The sequence below is a fragment of the Podarcis erhardii genome (assembly GCF_964252035.2).
Source record: "Podarcis erhardii genome assembly, chromosome: 8".
In the NCBI taxonomy this organism is placed as follows: domain Eukaryota; kingdom Metazoa; phylum Chordata; class Lepidosauria; order Squamata; family Lacertidae; genus Podarcis; species Podarcis erhardii.
In genome coordinates, this window is record NC_138499.1 from 12,179,947 (window position 1) to 12,206,300 (window position 26,354).

At 44.8% G+C, this 26,354-nt stretch overlaps 2 protein-coding genes across 6 annotated transcripts in view; both read left to right on the forward strand.

The window, feature by feature from the left end:
* Positions 1 to 11,471, forward strand: part of ASAP1 (ArfGAP with SH3 domain, ankyrin repeat and PH domain 1) — a 142,718-nt gene extending 131,247 nt beyond the window's left edge. For all 5 annotated transcript variants that reach the window (XM_081874069.1, XM_081874065.1, XM_081874066.1 and 2 more), the window contains 5 exons: positions 1,390 to 1,456; positions 3,037 to 3,095; positions 3,932 to 4,437; positions 7,829 to 7,951; positions 9,282 to 11,471. In XM_081874069.1, the coding sequence (XP_081730195.1) occupies positions 1,390 to 1,456; positions 3,037 to 3,095; positions 3,932 to 4,437; positions 7,829 to 7,951; positions 9,282 to 9,356 (830 nt within the window). In that variant the 3' untranslated portion in view covers positions 9,357 to 11,471. The remainder of the gene's footprint in view (positions 1 to 1,389; positions 1,457 to 3,036; positions 3,096 to 3,931; positions 4,438 to 7,828; positions 7,952 to 9,281) is intronic.
* Positions 11,472 to 18,618: 7,147 nt separating this feature from the next.
* CYRIB (CYFIP related Rac1 interactor B) overlaps positions 18,619 to 26,354 on the forward strand; it is a 66,724-nt gene continuing 58,988 nt past the window's right edge. The window contains exon 1 of the mRNA XM_081874647.1: positions 18,619 to 18,765. The gene's annotated coding sequence lies outside the window, so the exon portion shown is untranslated. The remainder of the gene's footprint in view (positions 18,766 to 26,354) is intronic.

Consider the following 26,354-nt stretch of genomic DNA (forward strand, 5'->3'; position numbering starts at 1 on the left):
GAAGCAAACCACCTGCTAAATCACATTTTGGCTGCCCCCATCCAACCTTTGCTTGTTGTTTTTTGAGAAATCAAAGGTTTTGATTTCTCAGCTGGGAAGACAGTTGGCTCAAAGAAGAGTTCTTTCCTTGGGCTGCCTGAGGCAAGAGGGCATCTAGAATGAGGCACAATTCAGGCGGCAACTCATTCACCCATCATACCAGCCCTTTTCTTTGCCTAGAATGTGGTTTCCTTTTATACTGTCAATTTAACTCTCTGAGGACCAGTTCCCACACAAGCTCTGTGCCTCCATTCTAAGCGATTGCCATTTGTGTGAATAGGACCTTAAACATATTAAATTATTCACTTGGGTTCTTAGGGCTGAATTGCACACATTTTCAGAAAGGTTATTTGCATTTCTTCATTCGCATCACTAGATTAATTGTTATCAACAAACTCAACCTCTCTGGGAGAAATTAATTCCCAGTTTGTGGTGAAAGAAGGTTGATAAAATTAAAAGTTCTCGTAGAAACAGGGTGTGTTTTTAGTATTAGAATGTGAAACCTCAGCAATATAGCTAGTGCCCTACAATAGTAAATTAGAGTGCTACCTTCAGCTTCTTAGCACATTTTGGTATAAACAGTTGGGTGAGGTGTTTTTTAAAAAAATATATTACAGAAATAGGACTACATATGGACTGAAGTGTTAACAATTTTTCAAAAGAGAAAATGCCTCAGATCACAAAGTTTTAACTCTTGCCTAACTTCTTTCATAGCACCTTGGCCACAAACACATGCATAACATGCAAACAGACAGTGTACAAGGCACTTCCTGTACAAACATGCTATTATAGTATAATTCTTTTAAATACTTTCCCTTACTAGCAGACGGACTTAAATTGCTTAAAATTAACATTGCATAGGAAGCCATATTCTAGATTACAGTGGTGCCTCGCAAGATGAAAATAATCCGTTCCGCGAGTCTCTTCATCTAGCAGTTTTTTCGTCTTGCGAAGCAACCCTATTAGCGGATTAGCGCTATTAGCGGCTTAGCGACTATTAAAGGCTTAGCGGCTTAGCGGCTAAAAGGCTATTAGTGGCTTAGAAAAAGGGGGGGAGCGAAAAAAAGCGCAAGACTCGCCTTGCGAAGCAAGCCCATAGGGAAATTCGTCTTGCGAAGCGCATCGAAAAACAGAAAACCCTTTCGTCTAGCAGGTTTTTCGTCTTGTGAGGCATTAGTCTTGCGGGGCACCACTGTGTAAATGCCTTTTCTGGCCTTAAATCGCTATGCATAAAAAAAAGTAGCGGTGAGATCCTATAGCTTCTACTTGAAAAGTCTTTACATTATTTATGATATCTGCTACTTCATCCAATTTAAAATCAGAAAACTTAGTTAATGTTTTAATCCATAGGTAATGATTTGGGTCCTCCAGCCACAAAGACTGCAAACAAATTTGAGGGGATGTCTCAACAATCAGGGTAAGATTTTTTATATTTTTTGTTTGTTCCCTGAGGCCAAACAATGATATTAATCCAGATAATTGATTTTTGTGAGTCGGTAGACAATTGTTCCTTTAAAACAAAAACATATTTATAGTTGAACTCAATTTGTTTACATTTCACCTTCTCTTTTCTTTTTAATGGCTTTTGCTAGGTATACTGCCAGGGTTTGTAATGTAAAAGCCAGTATCATGTTTTCTTCAGACAAGTCCAACGTGCAATGCAGTTCTAGCTAAAAAAAAAGAGAGATGTTAACAGAGCTAGAAAAGCTGTCAATAGAAAGAGGCTTCTTTCAGGCCTGATTTCAGAAAGATCCTGTTGACACCACGAAAACCCTCTTCTGTCACATGTTCACACGGCTTTCATGACCCATGATATAAAAGTCTAAAGCACCAGTGAACTTGGAGGTTTTCGTCTTTAAAAAATCTTTTTTAAAAAGCTATTGCAGCACTAGCTTTGAGGAAATAGGCTATGCAGACGTCTCCTCTCCACTCCAGAAAAAGGCAATGCAGTGCTTTCATGTGCTTAAACTAGCACTGTTTCAAAACCGTTGGAATAAATTTCAAATGTTGCATTTAGTAGGAAATAAGCCCTGGAAATGTGGCAATCAGTGCAAATCTTCAAACATGTCAGGTACAAGAGATCATAATGTGCCATATATATATTCTTACAGTGGTACCTCGGGTTAAGTACTTAATTCGTTCTGGAGGTCCGTACTTAACCTGAAACTGTTCTTAACCTGAAGCACCTCTTTAGCTAATGGGGCCTCCTGCTGCCGCCGCACCGCCAAAGCACGATTTCTGTTCGTATCATGAAGCAAAGCTCTTAACCCGAGGTACTGTTTCTGGGTTAGCGGAGTCTGTAACCTGAAGCGTCTGTAACCCGAGGTACCACTGTAGTTTTTAATAATTTCCTTGAGTTGATCATCCAGTGCTGAAATAATTCAGAATTCAAAGAACCAACCTCTCCCCTGCCCCAGTTCATGATTCCTTTTCAGTTCTGTTTTGACTTCTGATTTCTGTTCCAGTGGTGTCCTATCTGAACAGGTCAATATCCTATTTCAAAAACAAGCTTAGAATAATAGAATTCTTATATACAAACATTGTTATACAGTGGTGCCTCGCAAGACGAAAAGAATCCGTTCCGCGATTCTCTTCGTCTAGCGGTTTTTTCGTCTTGTGAAGCAAGCCCATTGGCGGATTAGCGCTATTAGCGGCTTAGCGGCTTAGAAAAAGGGGGGGGGGGAGGGAAAAAAACCCGCAGGAACTCGCAAGACATTTTCGTCTTGCGAAGCAAGCCCATAGGGAAATTCGTTTTGCGAAGCGCCTCCAAAACGGAAAACCCTTTCGTCTAGCGGGTTTTCCATCTTGCGAGGTGTTCGTCTTGCGGGGCACCACTGTATTTGAGTAAAGGAAGCCCACAGTCAACACCCCTGTGAGGTTTTAAGTCTGTTCTATGGAAAGTGTTTGTGCTGCTAATGTTAATGCCTGGTACTCTAAAAAGGAGGCATTTGGGTATTTCATTATAGAGATGTAAACCATTATGTGTTTGTTCATCAGCACTGGGACTGCTAAGACTGCACTGGGTCCAAGAGTTCTTCCAAAACTACCTCAAAAAGGTAAGTGTATCTCTGAGCATGAATCCATACAGAGCTATGTTATACTAAATCAGATCATTGAACCACTACTGTTCTGGTCTACTGTTGACTGACGGGGGTCTCTGAAATCTCAAGAATAGATTTTCCCCAGGTCGGTCTCTTCCTCTCTTGCCTTACTCACAGCATGTTTGTAGTAATATTGTAGGAAGAATTGTTTGAACAATATAAAGTTTCAGTATAAGAAACCTGCCTAATCCTGGGATGTTTTGTAGGTTGAAGGAGTGGCAAGAACTAAGAATATAGCTGCTGCAGTACTCCATTTTACAAATGTCTCTTAGACTGTAACAGGGATGGGGCATTTCAGGATCAGGGCCAAGTGCACACTTCCACATATCTCTGTTTTATTTATTTAATTCCCTTTATGAATCCCCACAAAATGTCTCAAAGCAATTTCATGGTAATAACAACAACAAAGATAATGAAAAATAAATGCATATATGCAAATGGGAACTATTTCATATGTGAAAACAGTTTGAAGGCAGGCTGGGATCAATATATCCACTCAAGAGGCTGGTTGAAAAAGGAAGGTCTTCAACAGGTGCCAGAAAGGCAATAAAGATTGTGCCTGTCTGATAAGTAGAGTGAGGCATTTCCAAAGGGTTAGTGCTAAAATTCCTATATTGAGCAGAACACAATCAGATGTTATCCTCAGGAAGCTTTCTCCTGTTGAGCACAGTGATTGTGTATAAAAGTATAGGACCTTGTACACCGGAGTGTGTGGAACTTTTATATGTTGCAAATGGAGAAATAGCAACTCACTCTGAAATTTATTTCACTGTGTTTCCTTTCTGTTTCAGTGGCACTAAGAAAAATAGAGACGATTCACCTTCCTTCAATAGACAAGCCCAGTCAACAATCGGAAACCTTTCAGAAGTCCATTTCACTTTGTATTGATCTGCCACAGAAACCACAACCTGGAGATTTGCCCCCAAAGCCTCAACCCATGGAACTACCCCAGAAACCTCAGATTGGAGATTTGCCCCCCAAGCCAGGAGAATTACCCCCCAAGCCCCAGTTAGGAGACCTGCCACCAAAACCACAGCTCTCAGACTTGCCTCCCAAGCCGCAAATGAAGGACCTTCCTCCCAAGCCTCAGCTAGGAGATGCTTTGGCGAAAACTCCTGTTGGAGAAATGTCACCGAAGCCTCAGCCCTCGGAGGCAAATCAAAAGTCTCATTCTGTGGATCTTTCTCCAAAGGTACAATCGAAAGAGGCCGTCCAAAAGCAAGCATCTGAAGACTCCAATGATGTAACCCATACACTGCCAGAGACCCCAGTGCCACTTCCTAGAAAAATTAACGTGGTGAGTAGATAGATGGTTTGTTCTCTATTAAGGCAGCGAGGGTTTGTTGATTCTGCCAACCCTGCTTTGGGGTGTGCAGAGTTCTGTGCAGAAAATAACACCGGGGGAATTCGAGGTACACAGCAAAGCTGCTTGAAGAAAACAGCATTCCTGCGCCCCCATGCCAATACCTTTCTGTTGCTTCTTGGCTGACTTTAATCACTTGCTGCACAGTCACAATCATGTATTTCAAAATAGCCTAGCTGATAAAGTATGACTAACACAGGCAATTTGAGAACAAAAAATTGCTCTCTTCTCATGATTACTTGAATGCCATTTTTGGGACATGTGCAAATGAAGTGTCCGGTGCCCCATCAAATCCTGTTTTGTGGAATCAGCCTGATTATGTGGACAAGGTGCTTGCAGTAATTTAACCATGCACTCTTTATCCTTGCCCATCAAGGCTGCTTCAAGCTAGCCAAGGGGAATTGACTGAGCGTGGTCCAGTCTGTGATCAGTGCGTCGCAGAGCAAGCAAGTGGTGCTTACTGCCCTTAAAGGGATGATAAGTGTGTCCCTTACTTGACCTTGAGGTTTACAATAACTACCACCCGGTCACAGATACTTGGAGAGTATTGGAAGGCACCATTGGAGGTTAACAGTTATCTAGCCTAGGGGAGGGGTATCTTTTTCAGTTTGAAGGCTGCAGTCCTTATATGCAACCTTCTGGGGAATACATAGCAGCATGGGCGGGGCCAGATGGAGCATTGAATGTAAAATTGACCCTTGTACAGTAGGTTGATTGCTACACATACTCACACACCCCTCTATATCCCCCATCTTAAAATCAGAGTGCAGGGAGATGTAGCAGCCTGACAAAACAGTCAGGAAGGGGGTAAGTAAAGCTGGAGAGTCCCATCATCATCATTATTATTATTATTATTATTATTATTATTATTATTATTACTATTACTACCCTGTCCATCTGGCTAGGTTTCGCAGCAGCTTCTAACAAAAGATTAAAAATACATTAAAACATCAAGCATTAAAAACTTCCCTAAACAGGGCTGCCTTCAGATGTCTTCTAAAAGTCAGATAGTTGTTTATCTCCTTGACATTGGATGGCCCTCTGCCTGGTTCCCTGTAGCTTCACTTCTCACAGTGAGGGAACCACGAGAAGGCCCTCAGCGCTGGACCTCAGTGTCCAGGCTGAACAATGGAGGTGGAGACACTCCTTCAGGTATACTGGGCCTAGGCCATTTAGGGCTTTAAAGGTCAGCACCAACGCTTTGAATTATGCTCAGAAACGTACTGGGAGCCAATATAAGTCTTTCAAGTGTTATGTGGTCTCGGCGGCCACTCCCAGTCACTGGTCTAGCTGCCGCATTCTGGATTAGTAGCCAGGCAGACAGGTTGGAGGACTGTGAAAACTGAAAAATAAATTTCATCTAAGTTTCCAAAGTGTAAAGAAAGTACTGGGAGATAAACCTGGCTCCTTTATCCCTATAAAAATGCAGCGCAGGCGGTTACCATTTTTGGTGCGTCCAGTTGATGCGCAACCGCCAATGTGCGGCTCCTTTTGGAGCCAGAAGAGGGAGGAGTGGGGGCGGGGCAGATTTTTGCATGCTCCACCAATGCGTGCTTTGAGCAGAAATGCAACCCCCGTAGAAACGGGGAGCTACCTGTCTAGAAGAACATGGACTAATATTTCAGTTGAACCACTTTCACAAAGGCAAACTCACAAGTGCCAAGGTTGCCTGGTAAATTGTCTTTATATAACTGCCAGTGGCAAAGCATTCAAAAATGTTCCCTTCTATCTAGGAATGTATAATGCTGCTAGATAGATTTTGTTGCCCTTACTATGTTCTGGCTTTCTGGGGTTATTTTTTTGCGTGTCTTGAGATGTGTTAGTTTTTATTTAGGGTGAGATCTAATAAGCACAATCGGGTGTCTGTTTCTGCAATAGGGCTTCTTCTTCCTCTCCTGCCCATAAATGGAGCAGATTTTGTAGGGTGTGTGGGAGGCTGGAGGGCAGAGAAAAGAATCCCCCAGTTCCATTGTGCAAGGGGATTTTCTGTTGTGCAGAAAAGCGGTTATCATTGGATTTGGCAGGAGTTGTTTTAATGGTTGGGCTATTGTGAGTGAGGGTTGTTCCTTTTGTTTTTCCCAAAATCATTCATGATTCGTGAGTAGATAAGTTGAAGGGGAAAGTGGGATAGAAATTTCAGTGTAAATAAAATCTATATATGCAACTGGGTTGGCCAACGTCTTCAGCCTGGCAGCCCTCTCTTTGCTGCCACAACATTATGATAGTGAGCAACTCATCCAGAAAATAAGAAATTGGTCCTAAATCTCTTAATAGGCTCTCTGGATAATGGCCATAAAGGTTTTAGTTGATATTTATTATAGACTCTCTATCCTCTTGCTCTGATAACTGCAAGGGTGGTAATGTATCTGCACATCTTGGTGAGCTGCACATGTCAGGAATGGGACTTTAGGAATAAATACTGTTGGCTGGGATCCAAGTGGCATGGTGTGTTTTTGCACCAGATCCTCTCTTCCATTTGTTTTCTGTCTTTTAGAACGTAAGCCTGGTGGCAGGGGCTGCCTCCTTTGTTCTTACATAAGCTGTTCTGGGAGCCTTTTCAGGTGAAGAGTAGGGTATAAAATACAGTCATACCTCGGGTTACAGACACTTCGGATTGCGCAATTTCGGGTTGTACACCATGCCGAACCTGGAAGTACCGGAATTTGTTACTTCCAGGTTTCGTCGCATGCGCAGAAGCACCGAATCACGACCCGCGCGTGCACAGGCACGGCGCTGCAGGTTGCGAACGTGCTTCCCGCATGGATCACGTTTGCAACCCGAGCGTTCACTGTACAAAAAAAATGTAACAAAAAATAACCCAATCGCATATGTATGCATTGTGCATCCCATGGATGTTGCTGGAGCACACCTTCCATTGTCCCTGATCACTGACTGTGCTGGCTGAGGCTGACTGGAGTTTGAGTCCAGCAATGCCTGGAGGGTCACAAGTTCTCCATCCCTTCAGAAACACCTGGGGAAATAAAAATGCATTCACCTAATGCCTCCGAGACAAATGGTGTATTCCCTGCTGCAGCCTTGCTGGGTACACCTGCATCTTCTTCTGTAATTCACTGTACATCCGGACCTTTGTTTCTGTGGGTAGCTTTCAAAATCCAGTGTGTAAAATTTTTGATTTTTTTTAACTGAAAACGTTAAATTACCCAACACATACATGACAATTTTTGAGGGCTTTAGGCCTCTGTTGGTTTAAAGTATTTGAAATGTTTAAACATTGTAGCATTCAGTGTTTTTGCTGTTACGTTAAAATTTTGTTCTGTAGTTGGTATTTTCCTGCCTTTTAGCTATAATGTGATTTACGTTTTAGGGAAAGAACAAAGTTAGGCGAGTGAAGACAATCTATGATTGCCAGGCAGATAATGATGATGAGCTTACATTTGTTGAAGGAGAAGTTATCATTGTGACGGGTGAAGAGGATCAAGAGTGGTGGGTATGTACCTTCCTGCTTTGAAAAACCAAATCCAGTTTTATTAAGTGGTTACAGGTCTGTGAAAAGCAAAATAACACCCAAGATCATACTGTTTCTAACATTAAATTAAATTAATCTTCCACCACGCAACTCAGGCATTGCCTAACACTTCTTTAAATGACGCGGCAATATAGTTTTAGCATGCATTGTGTTACTAATTGCATTTTAAACCTTGCTTATAACTGCTAGTCTTTTTCTGTAATTAAAGTATCAAGTGCAGTTCCATTACAGAAGAGTCCAGATTTTGCCACAGATTTAAGTGGGGAATGGACTGAACCCAAGTGACCTGCTCCTACACAAGCTGCATAAGTCAGAAAGTGGGTTAGACTCCTTGCAGCAGAGCAGCTGCATAGTTATCCTACTAGCACGGAAGTAGCCAACATGGTGCCCTCTTGATGTTGTTGGACTGCAGCTCCCATCAATCCCCAGCAGAGTGACCAGTGGCCATGGATAATGGAAGTTGTGGTTAAACAACATCTGGAGGGCACTAGATTGGCTACCCCCGTCTCATTGCAGCAGAGCTTTGCAGCAGAGCAGCAGTTGATGACTGCAAGAACAGGAGAGGTCTTGCACAGAAAAAAGATATTAACCCTATCCCTATCTTAACAGCTAGGAGCTCGCTGTGTGCCTGCAGACCTGCACATTTAGGCCAAACTAAAAAACAACAACAACCAATTTCATCACCCACTGGTCTTTTGGCTGTGCATTCCTAGCGTGGCAAGTCTGCTTGGCAAACTGGGTTTTGAAACTCAGCAGATGGCTGTAAAGCCTTGCTCAAAAACCTTTAGTGAGGGAGGTTGTTGTTTAGTCATGTCCGACTCTTTGTGACCCCATGGACCAGAGCACGCCAGGCACTCCTGTCTTCCACTGCCTCCCGCAGTTTGGTCAAACTCATGCTGGTAGCTTCGAGAACACTGTCCAACCATCTCATCCTCTGTCGTCCCCTTCTCCTTGTGCCCTCAATCTTTCCCAACATCAGGGTCTTTTCCAGGGAAGTGTGGGAGGACCCCCAAAAAAAACAACAACAACACACACCATGTAACCTCATAACTGTTACCCCCATAAGGATCATGGCTGAAATGTTTGGTGTTTCCCAGGTTTCAGGTATCTATTAATTAGACTTGCTTCCATATAAAAGTGGCCAAGTTCAGAGTGAGGATATCGAAGCATAAAACTACCGACTATCAAGCACATGATACACATTATTGCTGCATATGGAATAGCAAATGCAGAGGTTTGAGGGCGGGGGGCCGATGCCTTCTGAGCCAACATTGTTTCTTCTTCTCTGCAGATTGGCCACATTGAAGGCAAGCCAGAGAGAAAAGGGGTCTTCCCAGTATCCTTCGTCCATATTTTGTCAGACTGAGTCGAATCGGAAACTTGAGCATTGCACATCCTTCCTGCAAGACGGGCTTTTAGCACGAAGCAAACAGCTGCTCCCTCCCTGTAATTCTGTGCACAACTGTGGATATATATGTATATATAACTGCTGTTACAGAACAAGAACTCATTTACGGCTCACCCAGCGAGGTGACTTATACTTGTATTGTACATAACGGTGTTACTCTGCCTTTGCCAGTATTACGGTAGCCTTGGGACCTGGCATGCCTTATTGGGTTTGCTCAAGCCATCCTTGGCATCAAAGCACTTACATCTCTTTGTCTGTGTGTATGAACTACCAGCTCCCTAAATGTGGTTGGTCTCATCCGGTCCTGTTTAACTACAGAAATTACCATCTCTAATAAATCAGTATTCCTAAAATAGATAACTAGCAGAGAGTTAGATTCAGTTTTCGAAATGAACTGCTTTGGCTCATTTACAGCCCTGTTTACAGCTACCAATGTACACACTTTACAGCTTGCGAAATCTACTTCCTTGGTATTGTCAAAGAAAGTGTTCAATGTACACATCAAACAAAAGAAATATTCACTGATGCTACAGATTAACCAGTAGTCTTTTGTGGTGTGTTTGTGTGAACAGGCATTTCATGTTTGTATTATGTCGTTGGTGTTTCTCCCTCTGATATTTACCTCACCTAACACCATCTGAAAGTCTTCAGTTAAAATTGTCTAATGAAGGAACACTTATGGGACTTTTGGCTGGAGGCTTCCTTTCACGGCACCAGGGTCTTAAAAGAAAAGCAGCCCATTCCCATCTGCTTATTAGCATATACCACTCCCTACAACCTCTGTTTATGCAGAAAGGTTACAAGTGTCTGTCAGCTTTTTCAGGTTTTCACGCAGTGCACTCCTGTTACAATCTGGTTGCCACACAGACTTGAAAGATGAGTTTACTTGAGCACTAGTGTGTGCTAACTAATTGGCTCATTTAGAAGACACCTTTGCTGTTGGGGGATTTGAGCCTTCGACCCACTGGAGCTATTAAGTCATAATGCTCTCTTAGTTCTGTCGCCTGGAGAAATAATAATTAAAAAACAAAACCCTGCCATCAAAACGAGTGAAAGATGACCTTTCATGCAAATTATCACCTGTTAAATAATGACGCCAGACTGTAACATCTGGAATTAAATTTGCTTTTGTGAAATCCTAATTATGGCTCGAGGTTGAACTTTCAGAATCTGCCAACAATCCTGAAACCACTGAGCTGAACTTAGGAAGGATATGTTTTGATCTGAGATGGCTTTGGAGTTTCCACCCTCCATCACTTGCATCTAAAACACATTCTTTATTCTGATCAATGTATTAAGGATATATGCTCATTTCAGATACGGTGTTTCATTTATTTATTTGTTGATCTTTGTTATAATATGCAAAGCAGAATGTTCTTGTTTTGCTTATGATTCACGGAAGGTTTTACAGTGTGGCTCCATGTGGTTTCCGGGGTTCGCCTGGCTTAAAGCAGGGCTGGCTAACCTGTGTTTGCCCCGATGTTGCTAGGCTACAGTCATCCCTGATCACTGGCTGTGCTGGCGGGAACCAATTCGAGCTGGAGATAGACGAATCTGCAAAGCCACTAGTTAGCCACCCCGGCTTTAAACAACTGCTTTTGCAACAGCCCAAATTTCTTTTTCCTTCACAGCAGATTCTCGTGACTCCCTGTCAAAAGGTTTCCATTTCACGAAAAGCACAAGTTCACATTAATCACTCCGAGGCTTTTGCTTTTGATGTTTTACAAACCTGTAGTCAGTGAATATTTATTTTTATTTAAATGGTTAACATACAGAACATAATCAACTTAAGAAATCTTGCATGAAGAAGAGCAAAATATTTATCAGCTATTATTGGAAAGTGGTTTTTAAACTATTGCTTCATCTGTGTCATGACACATTCTGTTAAAAAAGATATAAGCTTTCAAGTGAGTGACTGAGCCTACTGGCATTGACTCTGCAGTGTTACCGATTTCAGTGTTTTCTCAGACTCATGCTGTTTATATGAAAGCCAGAACAAAAAAATGACTTTGCATTCCATATTGCTCATCAATGCAGTGTGCTTCAGATGCATTAAAGAACAAAACTGATCTACCTTTTTTGTCAAGTATATTTTAAAATGATCTCGAAATCCACTGGTTGAAAGAGAGAGAGTGAGAGAGAGAAAGCGCAACCCATATAAAGGAGATCCAGATGTGTAAAATGATGTAGAGTCAAAATGTCTATTATTTTGTATGCTTTTTTGAAGTAGTATAATAATGAATTTTTTAAAAAATAAAATGAGTTCCATCAGGAACAAGAGTTGACTATTCTGGGTGATTTGAGAGTCCATAGGAGAATTAAAATACCATGTATGATATATAGGTTGAGTTTTAAGTACAATATTGTATTTAAACTCAGAGCCACTATCTGCAATTTTGTACATGACATATTTGCGAAGTCTTGTTTGTTTTGGGTTTCTTTTCCCCCTGGGGAGAGGGAAGTATGTTCTGCGAATGGTGTGTTATTTTACTGTTGAACAGCAATTGCTATTTATTTTTTTATGACATAGTGCATCAACATGTATAGAAAGCAGATCTGGTTAGAGCCACTAGTTGGAAACTGAAGTCTCATTTGAATGTTACAATCATAATACATCAGTACACTTGTCTCCTCACGTGTTTAATGTGAAAGTTTGAGTACTGTATGTGTTAATTTCTACTTTTTTAATATTTAAAATTGCTTTGAAATAAATGTATTCAGTTGATCCCAGGCATCTGAATGTCCTTTTATCAACTGGAGTCTGCTATAGGAGGAAAAAGTAGATCTCATTCACATACAATTATAGAGCATGTGTTTTTTCTGATGCTCATGTTCAGTTTCTGTTCAGTAAAGAGATAAGCGCACTAGATAAACATATACATTTATTCTGGTGTTCATACAGATTTGCGCACAGATTTTTTCGGGGGGTGGGATCTGGATGCACTGTAATTCTTCTCTTTTGGTCTCTTACTACATTGTTTGCAGGTAGTTTATACTAAACAGTCTCTCTTCTGGTCCTAATACGCAGCTCCCAAGTGTTAAATGCTAAGACTTTGTTGCTAGTACAAAAAGCCTTGCTTTTCAGTAGCACCTTTAACTTTTCCACCTGTGTGCACATGCCATCAGGTAGAGAATTGGGGGTGGATAGATCTGTGGTCACCTTCATTACTCCTTTTATTTCCACTCTGTTTAACCCTCATTTTTAAAAGATTTCTGTGCAACTGCAGCTGTTACGCTTTAAGGTTAAGCAGCTGCCAGATTTGTGTGCATATTGCCTTTATTGTACAAGCTGGCCAACTCTTAAACAGAGGTAGGCTGCTTTGGTGGGAGAGGCTCAAGGGCCACAGAGTCCCTTCAGGAAGTCGTAGGGAGCCACATCCCAATGATAATGGGCAGGACTAAAGCAAAATGTGGGGAGGGGGACACACGAGTTCTCCCATGTATTTACACACACTCATTCACTAATCCATTCATTTTCCATGGGAGGGTAGGGGTCCTGTACAGAAGCAGCTCACCTGTGAACATGCTATAGCTCTGGCATATCGGGCCTGCCCCTCAATTATCTAATCCTACCTCAGGTTCCCTTATTACATTTAAAGAATAGATGGTAACCTCGGCCCATTAGTTTCTTGGCTAGGTAAAGGTAAAGGGACCCCTGACCATTAGGTCCAGTCATGACCGACTCGGGGGTTGCAGCGATCATCTCGCTCTATAGGCCGAGGGAGCCGGCGTTTGTCCGCAGACAGCTTCTGGGTCATGTGGCCAGCATGACTAAGCCCCTTCTGGCAAACCAGAGCAGCACACGAAAACGCCGTTTACCTTCCCACTGGAGTGGTACCTATTTATCTACTTGCACTTTGATGTGCTTTTGAACTGCTAGGTTGGCAGGAGCAGGGACCGAACAATGGGAGCTCACCCCGTTGTGGGGATTCGAACCACCGACCTTCTGATCAGCAAGTCCTAGGCTCTGTGGTTTAACCCACAGCGCCACCCGTGTCCCAGTTTCTTGGCTAGGCGTACACCAAATGTCTGGATTTCTGGTACCTTTTATACCAAGCAGGGTTGCTATTTCGGGACGCATCCTTGGAAGTGTCTTTTAAAGTGAGCAGCTTAAAGCAGTGATGACAGGATAAACATTGCCTACTTTTCAGGTGCATTTTTGCATCTGCTTATTTTCATGGGCTAAGGGTTTTGTTGATTTGTTCATTTGCTGCATCCTACATTTGGCCTGGAAATCATCCCAGACATTTTCTTAGGAAACCTACAGCTATTAACCTTGCAGAATTGCAATTTCATGTAAAATAATGTGTTTGCTGATGTCTCTTGAGTATCATTCAACCTCAGTGATGTCGGAGAACCAAAGGAGCAGGCATTGCACCAAATTCTTAGATTCAGACGACAAAAATAGCAGATATTAAGTGCTTTGTTACACAGATTGCAATTTTTCAAAGAAAAGTTTTACAGGACTCTGGTTTTAAGTTTGCACTATTTGTTCACTGCCTTGTGTCCTCATGGGCTAGATTTTCAGTAAAGCCAGGGAAACCATAGCATTTTCACTAAAACCACCGGGTTGCGGAATAGACAGGAATCTCTGTGATGACTGCTCTCCGTGTGCCAAGAGCTTGTAAACACACAAAGCCATTTTTAACTGCTCCTATGGTTTGCACACTTGCAGCTCCTTGACTGTGCAATTCTACACTGAGTTGGATTTGTGCGCATGCGCAACCCGCCACCACTTCTGGATCTCATACGTCTTGGATCTCAAACCTTTAGGGTCCCTGCTCTGCTTCTCTCCTGCCTCACTCAGGTTCTCTAGCCTACAACCTTGTCAAGATGAAGCTCTCTTCCTGGTCTATCCATTGGCTCTGTTACACCATGCCGCTGCTGCCATGTTGCAGCCAGGATCTTGCTCAGAAAGATGTGGGCATCCTGCATGTATGACCTACTGCATTTGACTGTAAGGAAAGTCTGCCTTGTGGACCAACACAATGAAATCCCTTCTTTAGAATTGGGTACTGGCTGTACCCTTTCACGGGAGACCTCAGCCTCAGATTCTCCAGCAACGCTTGAAAGCCACAGACCTACTATGATGTACCAGCAAGTTTCAAGGACACACAGGTGGGTGTGGCCTCCCTTATCTTTTTGGGCTTCCAATGTCCATCAGTCCCAGCCGTCATGGCCAATGGAGAAGGTCTAGTCCAGCAACATCTGGAAGACCGCAGGATAGCCAATCCTGCATTAAGAACCAGTCATCTTAATAAAATCTTGCTCCCTGCCTTTCTCCTTCTAAAAAAGATTGTGTACCCACCAACCTTGGGCAGCAATAATGAAGTATGTTCCAACAGAAGAGTTAAAGTTACAAGTTGGTAACGCACACAGGCTAAGGAGATCCTTTGCTGTCTTGCTTCCTTGAAGAGGAGACATCATAATAATAATTTATTATTTATACTCCACCCATCTGGCTGAGTCTCCCCAGCCACCCTGGGTGGCTCCCAATCAAGTGTTAAAAACAATACAGCATTAAATATTAAAAACTTTCCTAAACAGGGCTGCCTTCAGATGTCTTTTAAAGATAAGATAGCTGCTTATTTCCTTCACATCTGAAGGGAGGACATTCCACAGGGTGGGTGCCACTACCAAGAAGGCCCTCTGCCTGGTTCCCTGTAACTTGGCTTCTCGCAGCTAGGGAATCGCCAGAAGGCCCTCGGCGCTGGATCTCAGTGTCTGGGCTGAACGATGGGGGTGGAAACGCTCCTTCAGGTACACAGGACTGAGGCCATTTAGGGCTTTAGAGGTCAGCACCAACACTTTGAATTGTGCTCGGAAACATACTGAGAGCCAATGCAGATCTCTCAGGACTGGTGTTATGTGGTCTTGGCGGCCACTCCCAGTCACCAGTCTAGCTGCCACATTCTGGATTAATTGCAGTTTCCGGGTCACCTTCAAAGGTAGCCCCACGTAGAGCACATTGCAGTAGTCCAAGTGGGAGATAACTAGAGCATGCACCACTCTGGCAAGACAGTCTGCGGGCAGGTAGGGTCTTAGCCTGCGTACCAGGTGGAACTGGTAGACAGCCGCCCGGGACACAGAATTAACCTGCGCCTCCATGGAGTCCAAGATGACTGCCAGGCTGACTATATCCCTCCCTCCCTCCCCTCTCAAAGGAGCCCAGTGGGGTCTTAAACCCATTAAGCCTATTCACAGCCGAGGAAGCTCTCTAGCCACCAGTTGTGAAGTAAGATTCAGCTGCAGCTTTTGCAAGTTAGCCACAACCCTTGACATCATTGCGCTTCCATCTTACGTGACTCTCAATGGCAAGCAACCCTTTCAAAGGAAGTGCCGTTTCTCAGTTCTGCTTCCTCACTACACCCTGTCAGATGGAAAACAAGTCAGTGCTACGACTTGCTAGAGGTTTTACATCTTCTGTGTGTGTGTGTTCACTCAATCTAGGGTTCCCCAAACTTGGGTTTCCAGATGCTTTTGGACTACAACTCCCATCACCCCTAGCTAGAAGGATGATGGGAATTGTAGTCCAAAAAACTGCTGGAAACCCAAGCTTGGGAAACCTTGACTTCATCAGAGCTACTCAGCCTTTAACTGCTCCATCTCATGTAGAAATTGGTTAAGCTTGTATTGGCCTGGGGGGGGGATGATGATAAGAAAAAGCTTCACCTGTTTGTCTTTCAACCTGCTGACAGCTGTGAAAGGCATCCTAAGCTGTAGGAAAGGGCAACTCTATCCTTCTCATCTTCAAGGCAGCAAGATCCTGGCCCATAGCCGGTGCCAGATTTACGTATAAGCTAAATAAGCTATAGCTCAGGGCCCCACTCTCTTGGGGGCCCCATAAAAAATTAAAGGAAAAAAATGATGTACATTTCCAAAATATAAGATAAAAAACAAATAAAATAAAACCTACATACAGCAACAGCATTTTGTGTTGTGTAGGCTCCTAGGATGTAAGTAATGGGCCCCGCCTGCTAGCCTGTTCCCTAAAATATCACTGGTTTGCTCATTTCTATATATAGGGTGTCTACATTCTGTATGTGCAAATGGCTTTTGATACCCATTAGGTCTATAAATTACCATATAGCATATATTCAACACAAAAAAACAGTGGCAATTTGTTGTTGACAAAGGACAGCTGGACATATAAAGGGCCCCATTACCTTCAGTAGCTTAGGGCCTCATCAAAACTAAATCCAGCCCTGCCCATAGCTATGGACCTCAGTGTGACACCACTCGCCCTTTGATACTCCCTCCTGTTACATATCAGACAGGTGGCATCTCTACTACTCTACTTTGGTGGAAAGGAATCCCATAGCTTAGATATCAAATCTCGTGGGGGCCTCTAGGTGCTTTTCCTCCAGAAAGGTTCAAAGCATAGGTGTCTATAGACACCCGGCAAATGTCGCAAGTTTTTCTCCCTCCTCCTAACACTAGAACTCGTGGACATCCAAGGAAGTGGAAAATATTGGAAGGTTCAGGAAATGCAAGAGTACTTCCTCACCACAGTAAAAGGTAAAGGTAAAGGTACCCCTGCCCGTATGGGCCAGTCGTGTCCGACTCTAGGGTTGTGCGCCCATCTCACTTAAGAGGCCGGGGGCCAGCGCTGTCTGGAGACACTTCCGGGTCACGTGGCCAGCGTGACGAAGCTGCTCTGGCGACCCAGCACCAGCGCAGCACACGGAAACGCCGTTTACCTTCCTGCTATAAAGCGGTACCTATTTATCTACTTGCACTTAAGGGTGCTTTCGAACTGCTAGGTGGGCAGGAACTGGGACCGAACGACGGGAGCTCACCCTGCTGCGGGGATTCGAACCGCCGACCGTGCGATCGGCAAGCCCTAGGTGCTGAGGTTTTACCCACAGCGCCACCCGTGTCCTCACCACAGTACATAGTTACAACTATGGAACTATGGAGGCAGTGGGAGCCACCAACCTGGGTGGCTTTAAAAGAGGATGGGACGAACTCATGGAGGAGAGGGCTCATACCCATACCCAACATTTCTCAGATGAAAATAGGGACGTTCTCTTCTACAACAGGAAGCTGCTTCTGCGTTTTGTCTCGCTGCACACATATATGTCAAATACCATATATGTCAGTCAATTTGAGCCAATTGCAACCTTTCCACAGAACCTACCTCACAGGGTTGTTGCAAAGAAAAAAATGTGCAAGGAAAGGGATCCTGCACCTTCCACAGGAAAATGGAACAAAATAAAATTACAGTGGTACCTTGGGTTACATACGCTTCAGGTTACAGACTCCGCTAACACAGAAATAGTACCTTGGGTTAAGAACTTTGCTTCAGGATGAGAACAGAAATCGCGTGGCGGCAGTTAGCTAAAGTGGCGCTTCAGGTTAAGAACAGTTTCAGGTTAAGAACAGACCTCTGGAACGAATTAAGTATGTAACCAGAGGTACCACTGTATAGCTGTAAGCTCCATTTACAATAAAAAAATAAGCACTCCTAACAAATGGCTGGCTGCTGAAGTATTTAAAGAATTTAAAGAGGATTTTTGACCTTTATTCTTCAAAATCATAGAAAGGGCTTCATACGCCCCCTTCCTTCATTTGGTGCAGGTATTTTATTATCAGTATAAACACACAAACACAGACACAGAGACTTTTAATTGTTCTCCGAGAAGTGGAGGGGAGAAAACTGGAAAACAGGGACATCTCGGGGAGTCAAATCATAAACCGGGATGGCTTCTGTAATCCCGGGACTTTCCCTGGGAAATCGGGGATGCTCGGAGGGTATGAGGGGCTGTCAATGGCGACTACTAGCCATGATGTTTTGCCTTCACAGTTGTTGGCTTCTGAAAACCAGCTCCTGGAAACGGGGGGGGGGGGGGGAGAGAGAGGAGGGCTCTTGTGGTCGAATCCTGCTCGAAGGTTAGGATAGCCCCTGTGAAGTACGAGATGCCCCTGGCTTGATCCTGCAGGGCTGTCTTTACGCAGATCCTCTCTCCTTTTCCAAACGCGTGGCACAAAGCTAGGAAAAGCTTTGCTCGCGTTCTGCCGGCCGTGTGTCCAAAAAGAACCTTTACTCCCAGGTAGATGCTTTCAGGATCGGGGCACGGATCGAGCATCTCGGAGGTGAACAGGGCTCCCTCCTCCTCCTCCTCCCCCCCTGACGGGTCCCTTCCTTTTATAGCTATCTTTTTTGTCTCCCGCACGCAGCTTGCCGCCTCCTCTTCCTTGCAAACCTGTAGCAGTGACGTTGAGACTGACCAACCCGGAAGCTCCGTTGCCTTTTTGCAAAAGAGGCTGCAGAAATCTGGTTCCTTCTCCTGGCCGCCACCCGTTGCAATTCGGCGGATCGCTTGGCACCCACCCTGCTCCCTCGGACCCGCGCGCGGCGGAAACGGTGAGTGTGACCTGGTTATTCATATTATTCTTTTTGCATTATCATTTATTTGGCATTGCATTGCGTGGCATTGATTTGCAACGCCGCCGCGCCTTCCCTTCGCTTCCTCGCCCCTCTCTCCGTCTTTGAAGTCCTTCAAACCGGTTTCAGCGCAAAGCGAACGCGGTCGAGCATCACTATGGGGAAGGGATCGAGGGATCGGGTGGGGAGCAGCGGAGCGTTGCGGTTTCCAGGCTGCCTCATTCATAAGGGGGAAGCAAAATGGGGAATAGGGGAGCCACCTTTCCCAATGAATGGGGGGTGACAAAGCAACGCAGCTCCCCCCCCCTGTTGGCAAGGCCTTTCTCAGGCCCCGATCCCCACGCTGATGCGCAGTCGTCGGGGCCCGATCCTCCGCGTGCGGATTCCTCGTCAGGAAGTGTCGCTCAGTGGGTGCTCTTTACTCCCGGGGGAGCCTGCGTGGGGTTGTGGCCTCGATCCTTGGTGGTGTGTGCGTGTGTGTAGGGGGTGGAAGCTGCATGCATGCTTTTGTGCGGCCCGATCCTCTGCCTGGTGACTCCGGGAGGATGCATTTATATTGCTAGGGAAGCGAGCGCAGGGTTGCAGCCTCGCTCCTTGCGTACGTGCGACCCGATCCTCCGCGGTGCGGCTCAATGGGGGGGACTCTGACACCGTGGGGTGCAACTCCTGACAGCGTAGATCTACTGTTGACTTCAGTGGGGCTTACTCCCAGGTAAGTGGGGTTCGGGTTGCATCCTTCCTTGCCTTGCAGGGTGCAGAATTCGATCGGTTTGCATGGGTAGCCTTTTCTTGATCACCCCCTAGCAGGCGGCAGAATAGAGGAAGAGCAAAATATTATGGCTGTTTCTTCTTCTTCTTCCTCTTTTGGTTCTGGTGGAGGCGGGGAGAGGGAAGTTGAACTCCGTGTTGGAGCATCTGCTTGGCTGCTAGAAGGCCCCTAGGTACAGTCCTTGGCATCTCCAGGTGAAACTCCGGAGAGCTGCTGCCCACCTGTGTAGGCAGTATTGAGCTTGATGGATCAAGGGCCTGCTCAGTATTGTAGGGGGACGATAGCTAAAAGGCAGGGCACCTGCACTGCATGCAGAAGGACCAGGGTTCAATCCAAGGCATCTCCAGATGAGGCTCCTATCTGAAACTCCGGAGAGCTGCTGCCAACCTGTGTAGGCAATATTGAGCTGGATGCATCAACGGCTTGCTCAGTATTGTAGGGGGACGATAGCTAAATGGCAAGGCATCTGCACGCAGAAGGACCAGGGTTAAATCCAAGGTATCTCCAGGAGGGGAACTCTGACACTCTGGAGAGCCACTGCCAGCCTGTGTAGGCAATACTGGGGTACATGAACCTAGTGATCTGACTCTGAAGAAGATAACCCACATAGGCCAGTTTCAAATGTGGCTCGGAAGATGCGAAGTGTCCCAGATTTGTAGGAGGATGTAACTGCAGCTGCTCTTTTCGTCCCTTTGTGGTGCATTGGTTAGAGCGTTGGGCTAGGGGCCCAGGAGAGCAGGGTTCGAATCCCCACTCAGCCACGAAGCTCGCTGGATGGCCTTTGGCGACTCACCATCTCTCTGTCAAACCTACCTCACAAGGTTGTTGTGAGGATGGAATTGGAGAGGAGAACTGTGTATAGCACCTTAAGCTCCTTCAAAGATAAAGAGAGTATATAAATGCAACAAATAAGTAAATTATTCAATGCATTCACCATGGGATCCAGTGGCGTAGCGTGGGTTGTCAGCACCCGGGGCAAGGCAAGTAATTTGCTCCCCCTAACCCTGGATTTGCGCCCCCTAACCCTAACCCTACCCCTAACCCTAACCCCCAGATGTTGCGCCCAGTGCGGCTGGCCCCCCCTGCACCCCCCACGCTACGCCACTGATGGGATCTTGATTTTAGAAGACATCTGAAGGCAGCTCTGTACAGTGTAGGGAAATTTTTCATGTTTAATTCTGTTTCTGTATATTCTGGAAACGGCCCAGAGTGGCTAGAGAAACCCAGTCAGATGGGCGGATGCTAATAATAATAATAATAATAATAATAATAATAATAATAATAGAAAAGGGAAATAATTTATTTGAATTATTATGAGTTTGTATTGAACTGCACTAACTGCTCATTTAAATATTTGGCATTATGGTTTGATTACATTAATGGAAATGTTTGAGTTCCTAAATGCGAATGGCTTTGTTGTTACACCTTGGTTGTCAAAAGTATCTACATTACTGTCTTATTTATTTTATAGTACAGTGCATTGATTATTGCTTTCGTTTTATGGATCAATGGCCTCGTTAGATTGTAAAATTCCTGTTAGATTGCTGTTTTATGGGTTGTTTTTAAAAGTCTGGGACAGACTAATCCATTTTGCATTACTTTCTATGGGAAACGCTTTGGTTTTGGAACAGACTTCCAGAACGGATTAAGTTTGAGAACCAAGGTACCACTGTACAGTCAGCTGATCAGTGTGGAGCTCACTTCTGTTGGGAAAGCGCCATACAAAGATTAGATCAATTCTTTTAATGGGACTTTAGACCCCACAGTTATCCCTACAATTTTTGAATTGCAGAGTTCAAAGGGACCACGAGGATCATCAAGTCTAACCCCCTGCAATGCAGGAATCTTTTGCCCAACACGGGGCTCAAACTCACGTCCCGAGACTAAGAATCTCATGATCTCCTAGTAGCTGGCATTGCTCAGGAACTCCCAAGGAGCCAAAAGTTCAGAGCACTTTTGAAATCAGCCGTGAAAACTGTTGGGAGCTTGGAAAATGGTACCCAAAAAGAGACAGAGACCTGCTCCTCGATTTCACGCTAACAATCTCTTAAGTGCTGTTCGTATGTACAGGGAACAAACAACTTTCCAAAGCACAAAGCAGTTTATGCGTACAGTGGTACCTTGGTTCTCAAACGCCTTGGTACTCAAACGCCTTGGTTCTCAAACACCGAAAACCCGGAAGTGTGTGTTCCGGTTTCCAAATGTTTTTTGGAAGCAGAACGCCCACTGCGGTTGTCGGCTATTGTTTCCGGGGTGCCTGCACCAATCGGAAGCTGCGCTTTGGTTTTCGAACATTTCGGAAGTCAAACAGACTTCCGGAACGGATTAAGTTTGGAGCTTTTGTTTTTGCTATTTATTTTGCATTTTTGCTTTTGAGGGTTTTTTGGTTCATTTGTTTTTGTGACTGTGTGGAACCCAGTTCAGCTACTGATTGATTGATTGATTGATTGATTGTGTGACTGTGGAAATGGATTAGAGGCCTCCCATCCAAACAATAACTATCATCAGTGCAAATAAGGGAAAAAAAGTAATTTTAATTTTTATCATCTACAATACTCTTATTTATTTTACAGTACAGTACATATTGCTTTCATTATATGTATCAGTGGTCTCGTTAGTTAGTAAAATTCATGTTAAATGGCCGTTTTAGTGGTTGTTTTTAAAAGTCTGGAACGGATTAATTTGTTTTGCATTACTTTCTGTGGGAAAGCGCGCCTTGGTTTTGGAACGCTTTGGTTTTGGAACGGACTTCCGGAACGGATTAAGTTTGAGAACCAAGGTACCACTGTACTGGGTGCTGTAGGGCTTTCAATGTGTGTGTGTCTAAAGGAGGAAAGGAACCATCACAGATGCTTTTGAATCACACTGTTTTTGTTAGGGTTATGTCCTATGTGGAGCTGCAGCCCCACAGCCGGATCCTAGAAGCCACCCCTATTTTTATTGCAGCTTTGTCCCCTAAGCCATGCATGAGATTGCAGGCCGTTAAGAACAGAAGCTTGGGCCCGTTTCGCATTCATAGGAGACAGGGAGGGGAGGGTAATGGGAATAAAGGGAAAGGGTGTTGGCAGTTTGATAGATGCCCCCTCCTGATTTATACGGCCTTGGTTGATCAGTCTTGGGAAACTGGTGAGGATTCCCAGCTGGGAGGGGGAGGACTGGAAAGAGGAGGAGAAATGGCGAAGTAGCTTCGAGAAAAGTCTACAAGGCATCTTGGTGGATGTGAGTCTCTTCCGTCACTTGCTTTGGGGAGGGATGCCTTGTTCTCTAACTTGAAAAAACATGTAAACGTAATAGGCTGTATGATGACAACTGCAAAATTATTTACTAGAAACTTGGTCTAAACCACTGAGCCAATCAGAAGGTCGGCAGTTTGAATCCCTGCGACGGGGTGAGCTCCCGTTGCTCGGTCCCAGCTCCTGCCAACCTAGCAGTTCAAAAGCACGTCAAAGTGCAAGTAGATAAATAGGTACCCCTCCAGTGGGAAGGTAAACGGCGTTTCCATGCGCTGCTCTGGTTCACCAGAAGTGGCTTAGTCATGCTGGCCACATGACTTGGAAACTGTACGCCGGCTCCCTCGGCCAATAAAGCAAGATGAGCGCCACAACCCCAGAGTCGGCCATGACTGGACTTAATGGCCAGGGGTCCCTTTACCTTTTTAAATAGAGAAGTATACTGGCAAATGAACAGCAAGACTCCCACGAGAGGTGGTGCTCTCCTTCCTTGGAGGTTTTTAAGCAGACATTGGATGGCCATCAGTCATGGACGCTTTTGTGTTTATGAGGCTCACATGTTTGCAATAGTTGAACAGCCTTGGCCAGAAATTCCACAGGCCCTTTGCACTTCCTTCCTGCCGTAAAGACATGATGGGTGTCACTGGAAAACAACAACTGGGAAAGCAAATCGGCGTTTCCATGTTTCAAGGCAGACAGAACCTGAAAGCTGTTGTGAGATCCACTGGGGATGGCATCTAACTTGAGTTCTGATTTAGAATACAAACATGCCCGAAACCTAGCAGATGCATTCAGGATTAAGAAGGGCTGAGCACATGGGAGTTAAACCACTGGCGGAAACAGAACGGGCCAGCCACCACCCATCCCCCTAAATAAATATGATTCAGACTGCAGAAAACTATTACAGTACAGAATGTGCCCACAGTAGCATGGCTCCAGGATGACTCAGGGAAGTGATGGAGCCTTGGGATGGGCACTGGAAAGGAGATCTGGTTGAGATCTTGCCTTGGGACCATGGAAAGTGAACTGCTTTGCCTTGAAACACTTTGGGTGTGACCCACTTCAGCTGGGATCTGATGCCTAACTCTTGGAAAAACTGAGGCTTCTTTAGCATTGGGGATCCCACCCCCGGTTGTCAGAAATGGGCAAAAATGGGGTGAAATCAGCCACTCCTTCTGGGAAGCCTGCCAAATGTCAGACAAGTAGGTTCAGGGGTTTCTGTGCTTGGTGCCTGTAAAACTTGCTGCTGCTTCTTCCTTGTTGTTGTTTAGTCGTTTAGTCGTGTCCGACTCTTCGTGACCCCATGGACCAGAGCACGCCAGGCACTCCTGCCTTCCACTGCCAATTTCAGTTTGGTCAAACTCATGCTGCTAGCTTTGAGAACACTGTCCAACCATCTCATCCTCTGTCGTCCCCTTCTCCTTGTGCCCTCCATCTTTCCCAACATCAGGGTCTTTTCCAGGGAGTCTTCTCTTCTCATGAGGTGGCCATAGTACTGGAGCCTCAGCTTCAGGATCTGTCCTTCCAGTGAGCACTCAGGGCTGATTTCCTTCAGAATGGAGAGGTTTGATCTTCTTGCAGTCCATGGGACTCTCAAGAGTCTCCTCCAGCACCATAATTCAAAAGCATCAATTCTTCAGCAATCCGCCTTCTTTATGGTCCAGCTCTCACTTCCATACATCACTACTGGGAAACTTTTCTCATTTCTTTGCAGAAGTGGATGAAATTTGCAGGCAACCAATTTTGCCTTTTCATTGATAGTCAATAGGGCCAAATGAAGAGTTAGATTTCCCGGGGTGAGATGAGGCTTTGGGTCTGAGTTGAAGCAGGATGAGCCTAATGGGATGAACTGAGATCTGTGCTGCATTTTAATTTTGATGTGACAGTTTATAGCCAAGTCACTAGTCCTCATCCTCCCTTCATGTCCAGTGTGATATGAGAATAACAGTGTGGTCCAGTTTGAAGGGAACATCAAATAACGTGGGGGGGGGGCATCCAAATGTGTCCATCCATTTGCACAACAGGACTTCCCCCTTTTCCCATCCCCTTGCATGCCTCCACTCCTGAGCAGATTTGGGAAACTTCAGGAAGTGAGGGGAAATCCTAGTCTTGCAATGTTGGGTTTTTATGCAAACTTTAGAAAGTGCTTTTCAAATTTAAAAGCCCCATAGAAACCAGGAGCGCTAGCTAACAGTTGTTCCTCTTTTTATAGGTAGAAGCCCGAAAATAATTATGTGGCTGCCCTGGGGATTTTAATCTAAATCTGCCGGGTCTTCCATAATAGCTGGTTATGTGCTACACTATTCATGATACACAACACCCCAGGTTATATCAGCTACTAAACTTCGTTAAGCTGTGTGGAGTTGTTTCACAGTGGCTGTAGCGTTGCAGCCCAAACACTGATCCCCCCCTCTCTTTTTAATGTGTTTCTGGTTGTAATTATCCATGTGTTAGCATCCACCACATGCTAGGCTACTTATCGTAGGTTGAGCTGGTTAGATTTCATTTGGACAAAAGCAGATTATCGCCTTATGTCACAGCAGATGCTGGGCCGCAAGACTTTCCAGTCTTCCCTGTTTGCATTTCCAGATTCCTACATCTGTTGCCAAGATCCAACAGCCTTGGTTCTCTGTTAAACATGGGTCAGGCTGGCCTGCAAGTGGACATGGACTTGGGCTTTAGAGCAGGGTTAGAAACTCAGATATATAAGCTAATTGCCAAAGGAACACCCTAACCCTCATGGAATCCTAGAGTTGGAAGGGACCCAAGGGTCATCTAGTCTAACCCCCTGCAATACAACCTGCGTTGCAGTCGCCACAACGGGAATACAGTCGTACCTCGGGTTAAAGTCACTTCAGGTTGAGCGTTTTCAGGTTGCGCTCCGCGGCCACCCAGAAGTAACGGAACAGGTTACTTCCAGAAGTAACGGAACAGGTTACTTCTGGGTTTCGCCGCTTGTGCAGACGCTCAGAATGATGTCACACGCAGAAGCGGCAAATCGCGATGTGGGAACCATGTGTGAAAACAGTAAAGATCTAAGGATCCCCAGGTATTCATCTTCCACAACTTTGATGCTTGCCCTTTTTGGTAACCTGTCTTTAGGTTCCCATGTTGCTGCATCAAAATAGTCTCCCCATCAGACTGAAACTCTTGAGAACCCTCTCATGGGTTTCGCACCAACCATTTTCAAGGTGGTCAACACCATTGCAATAAGTTCCCTTTGTGGTGTGGTGTGTAGCATAGCAAGAATTCAGCTTCATTTCCCTTCTCTTGGGTGTAGTTTTCTGACGGTTGTGCCATAAAACCAGAAGTGGAATATTGACAGTTTGGACATCAGTTATTCCTTCCTCTCGGGGCTTTCCACTTTCTCCTTACAACAGCCCTGTGGTGTAGGGCAGTGTTAAAAATTACCCACGTGCCAGGCATATTTTGCAACTGGCACAGGTCCATCAGATGTCAAGGAAATAAACAACTATCTGACTTTTAGAAGACACCTGGAGGCATGTCTAGGAAAGTTTTTAAATGTTTGATGTTTTATTGTGTTTTTCTTATTCTGTTGGGAGCTGCCC